The sequence below is a fragment of the Eucalyptus grandis genome, chromosome 8 (assembly GCF_016545825.1).
Source record: "Eucalyptus grandis isolate ANBG69807.140 chromosome 8, ASM1654582v1, whole genome shotgun sequence".
Classification (NCBI taxonomy): domain Eukaryota; kingdom Viridiplantae; phylum Streptophyta; class Magnoliopsida; order Myrtales; family Myrtaceae; genus Eucalyptus; species Eucalyptus grandis.
In genome coordinates this window covers 14,815,850-14,818,643 of record NC_052619.1, presented here as the reverse complement: position 1 = coordinate 14,818,643, position 2,794 = coordinate 14,815,850, and the positions used below count along the sequence as shown (strand labels likewise).

At 41.8% G+C, this 2,794-nt stretch overlaps 1 protein-coding gene across 1 annotated transcript; it reads left to right on the top strand.

Moving 5' to 3' along the window:
• Positions 1 to 823: 823 nt before the first annotated feature.
• On the top strand, positions 824 to 1,816 carry LOC104452878 (acetyl-CoA-benzylalcohol acetyltransferase). The gene has a single exon (XM_039299634.1). It carries the CDS (start codon positions 824 to 826, stop codon positions 1,814 to 1,816), a length of 993 nt encoding a protein of 330 aa, XP_039155568.1.
• Positions 1,817 to 2,794: the final 978 nt, after the last annotated feature.

The following is a 2,794-nucleotide window of genomic DNA, read 5'->3' as shown; positions in this document are numbered from 1 at the left end:
AATATCTCATAATATCTCTAACGATATTATCTAATAAGGAAATCTCTAATATCCATAAACATTTGGAAATTAACAATGCATGTATATTATAAGAAGGTGAAACAGGCGAGGTGCACGTCGCCAATATTTATGAGAGGTCTATAAGGTATTTAGTATTCCACGTTTCTTAGATGGATATATTATGTAGTATTGCCAGCCTAATAGTGCTGTTAACTAACGGTGCAATTCATAGCACATGTTGAGAAAATATATTTTAAGAAACAAATCTACTCATATCATCCAAGCTGGAGATCTAAAGTTGGAGAAGCCACCGTTCCATGTGAAAAACTTACAATACCGTCACATAATCATTTCCCTCTAATATATGCGATCGTTCCTCCCATTACTTGAATCGGTATTAAAAAAAAATAATCTTGATGTGGAAGGTAGGAAATGGACATGTAACGGGTCTATTGCACGCAGTCTTAAGATGCATATTCCAGGACTCAAATATCGTCTTGGAACGCTCTATAAAACGAGCATTGCACTGGACAGATCTTGCATGCAACCATATTCACCATCCTCGTTTGACTAGATATCTTGAGAAGCAATACAAGCATGAAGGTGGAAGTGCAATGGAAGAAGTTAGTCAAACCATCGATGCCGACGCCGAACAACCGGCAAAATGGAAGTTAACATCGCTGGATCAGCTTCAAATGCCAATTTACATAGGCGTTATGTTCTCCTATAGAGATAATGCTGAGAACCCAGGAGTTGATATTTCTCAAAGGCTTCTCCAAATGGAAGAGTCACTTTCTGAAACCTAACACTCTTTTTTTATCCTATGGCAGGGAGGTATATTGAGGATGATGGTTGTTTTATTGACTGTAATGACCTTGGAGTTGAGTTCGTCCACGCCAAAGTGGGTGGCCAGATTGATAAGCTTCTCCATCGAGATCCCGACATTGATTTGCTCCAACGTTTGTCGAAGTACCCGACCGATGTAGCCGGCAATCCGTTAGTTGTGATCCAAGCGAATACGTTCGAGTGCGGCGGATTAGTGATTAGCATGCGCTTTACACACAAGATCGGTGACATGTACACCATGGCCATGTTCATCAATTCGTGGGCTACCGCTTGCCGAGGTAATGCAGACGCGATGGTCCATCCTAGTTTCGAGCTGTCATCTCTATTCCCAGTAAAAGAGTTGGCGGTTCCGATTTTGAGTCCACGACGTATTGGCAACCAGGAGCTCATCATGAGCAGGTTGAGGTTCAACGCCGATGCTTTATCGAAGCTGAAAGCCTTAGCTAGGGACAATGCAAAGGACTCGATGGCCAACGATTCCCAGCCTTCAAGGCTGGAGGTTGTTTCGGCACTACTAGGTAGGGCTTTCGTCAATATTTGCCGAAATAAACATGGCGAACAAAGGACTTTCTTAGTTTGTATGCCAGTTAACTTGCGTGAGAAGATCAATCTGGCGATACCCACGAATTCTTGTGGCAATCTTTTCGCCATCGTGTGGACGCGATCTGGTCAACCAACGGCCGGAAAAATTGAGTTGGAGTTCAACGGAATGGTGAATGTAATGCGCGATATGATAGCGGATGCCAAAACAAAGTACGCAACAGTAGTAGACGGGGATGAGTTATGCTCAATGGTGGGCAATTCTCTAGCCGAGTTTGTCAAAATTCTTGCCAGAGGCGAAGATTGTCTGTTTGGTTTTAGTAGCTGGTGCCGGTTGGGGCTATACGAGAATGACTTCGGGTGGGGAAGACCGGTTCTCGTGAGCAACACACCGTCGAATTTTTGTATCGATTTTTCTTATCGACGATGAAGAGAGCGGAGGAATCGATGCATGGATAACCGTTGGCAAAGATGAGATGATTCTTCTTAAACAAGATCCGGAGATTCTGAAATTTACTTCCTAGTCAGTGATAGAGATGTTGCCTGATTATATCATTTGTGAAGTCATCGTTTCTGACAATAATGTAAAGTGGGACAATGAAAATGATGACCTCAAATCACTAGTATTTGTAACATCTGTTTGGTTTATTCAAGAATGATGCTTCTTGTGAACAAGGTTAACTCTTAACCAATGTTTATGAACTTATTAATTACCTTATTACTGCATTTATTCATATCTTGCAAATGAGTTGACGTAATTGCATTTTATAGTACGATTGCTGCTGGAAATTCATTCGCTTAATGTTTTGAGTGGGTTTTTTTTTTTACCTTTCATACATATAGGGTTGGGAACCTAAAGTTTGGGAATGAATTTAATTTTTAAATTCACCTCCATCAGTGAAAACTCGTGTACCTACCAAACACTTAGCTTCCCTCTCTCTCTCTCTATTTTGTCAACCCAATGCATAGACTTGCTGCTGCGGCCGCGGTTGCTGCCTCCATCACTCCTTGCCCACCGTTTGGACGATCCACGTGACCTCCGAGACGGTTTTTTCTTTCCTTCGTTTTTTCACTCTTTTTCCTATTTCCTTATTCTTCTCTGAGCACCTCTTCCCCTTTGCCTTCCGCACGTCACGTCAGCTGGCAATAGCATTGCTTCATCGGCTACTGTTTTATTATTAGTAGGAATGTCAATGGGTTGGATCGGCCGGGTTTCAATGTTACCTAAACCCCTAATCACAAGGATTGTGTACTTTGTCGAACCTAACCTGACCTGAAACGTATAAGACCTGAAGCAAATCCGAGTTGGGTTGGGTTGGGTAGGTTAGGGTCTATTCAGATGGGTTTTTTCGAAGAACAATAGATCTAGTATTTTCACACAAATTGGAAATAATAATTCTTGCTACTA

Coding starts and splice junctions, on each gene's coding strand:
- LOC104452878 (XM_039299634.1), top strand. CDS start 824: ATGGCAGGGAGGTATATTGAGGATGATGGTTGTTTTATTGACTGTAAT.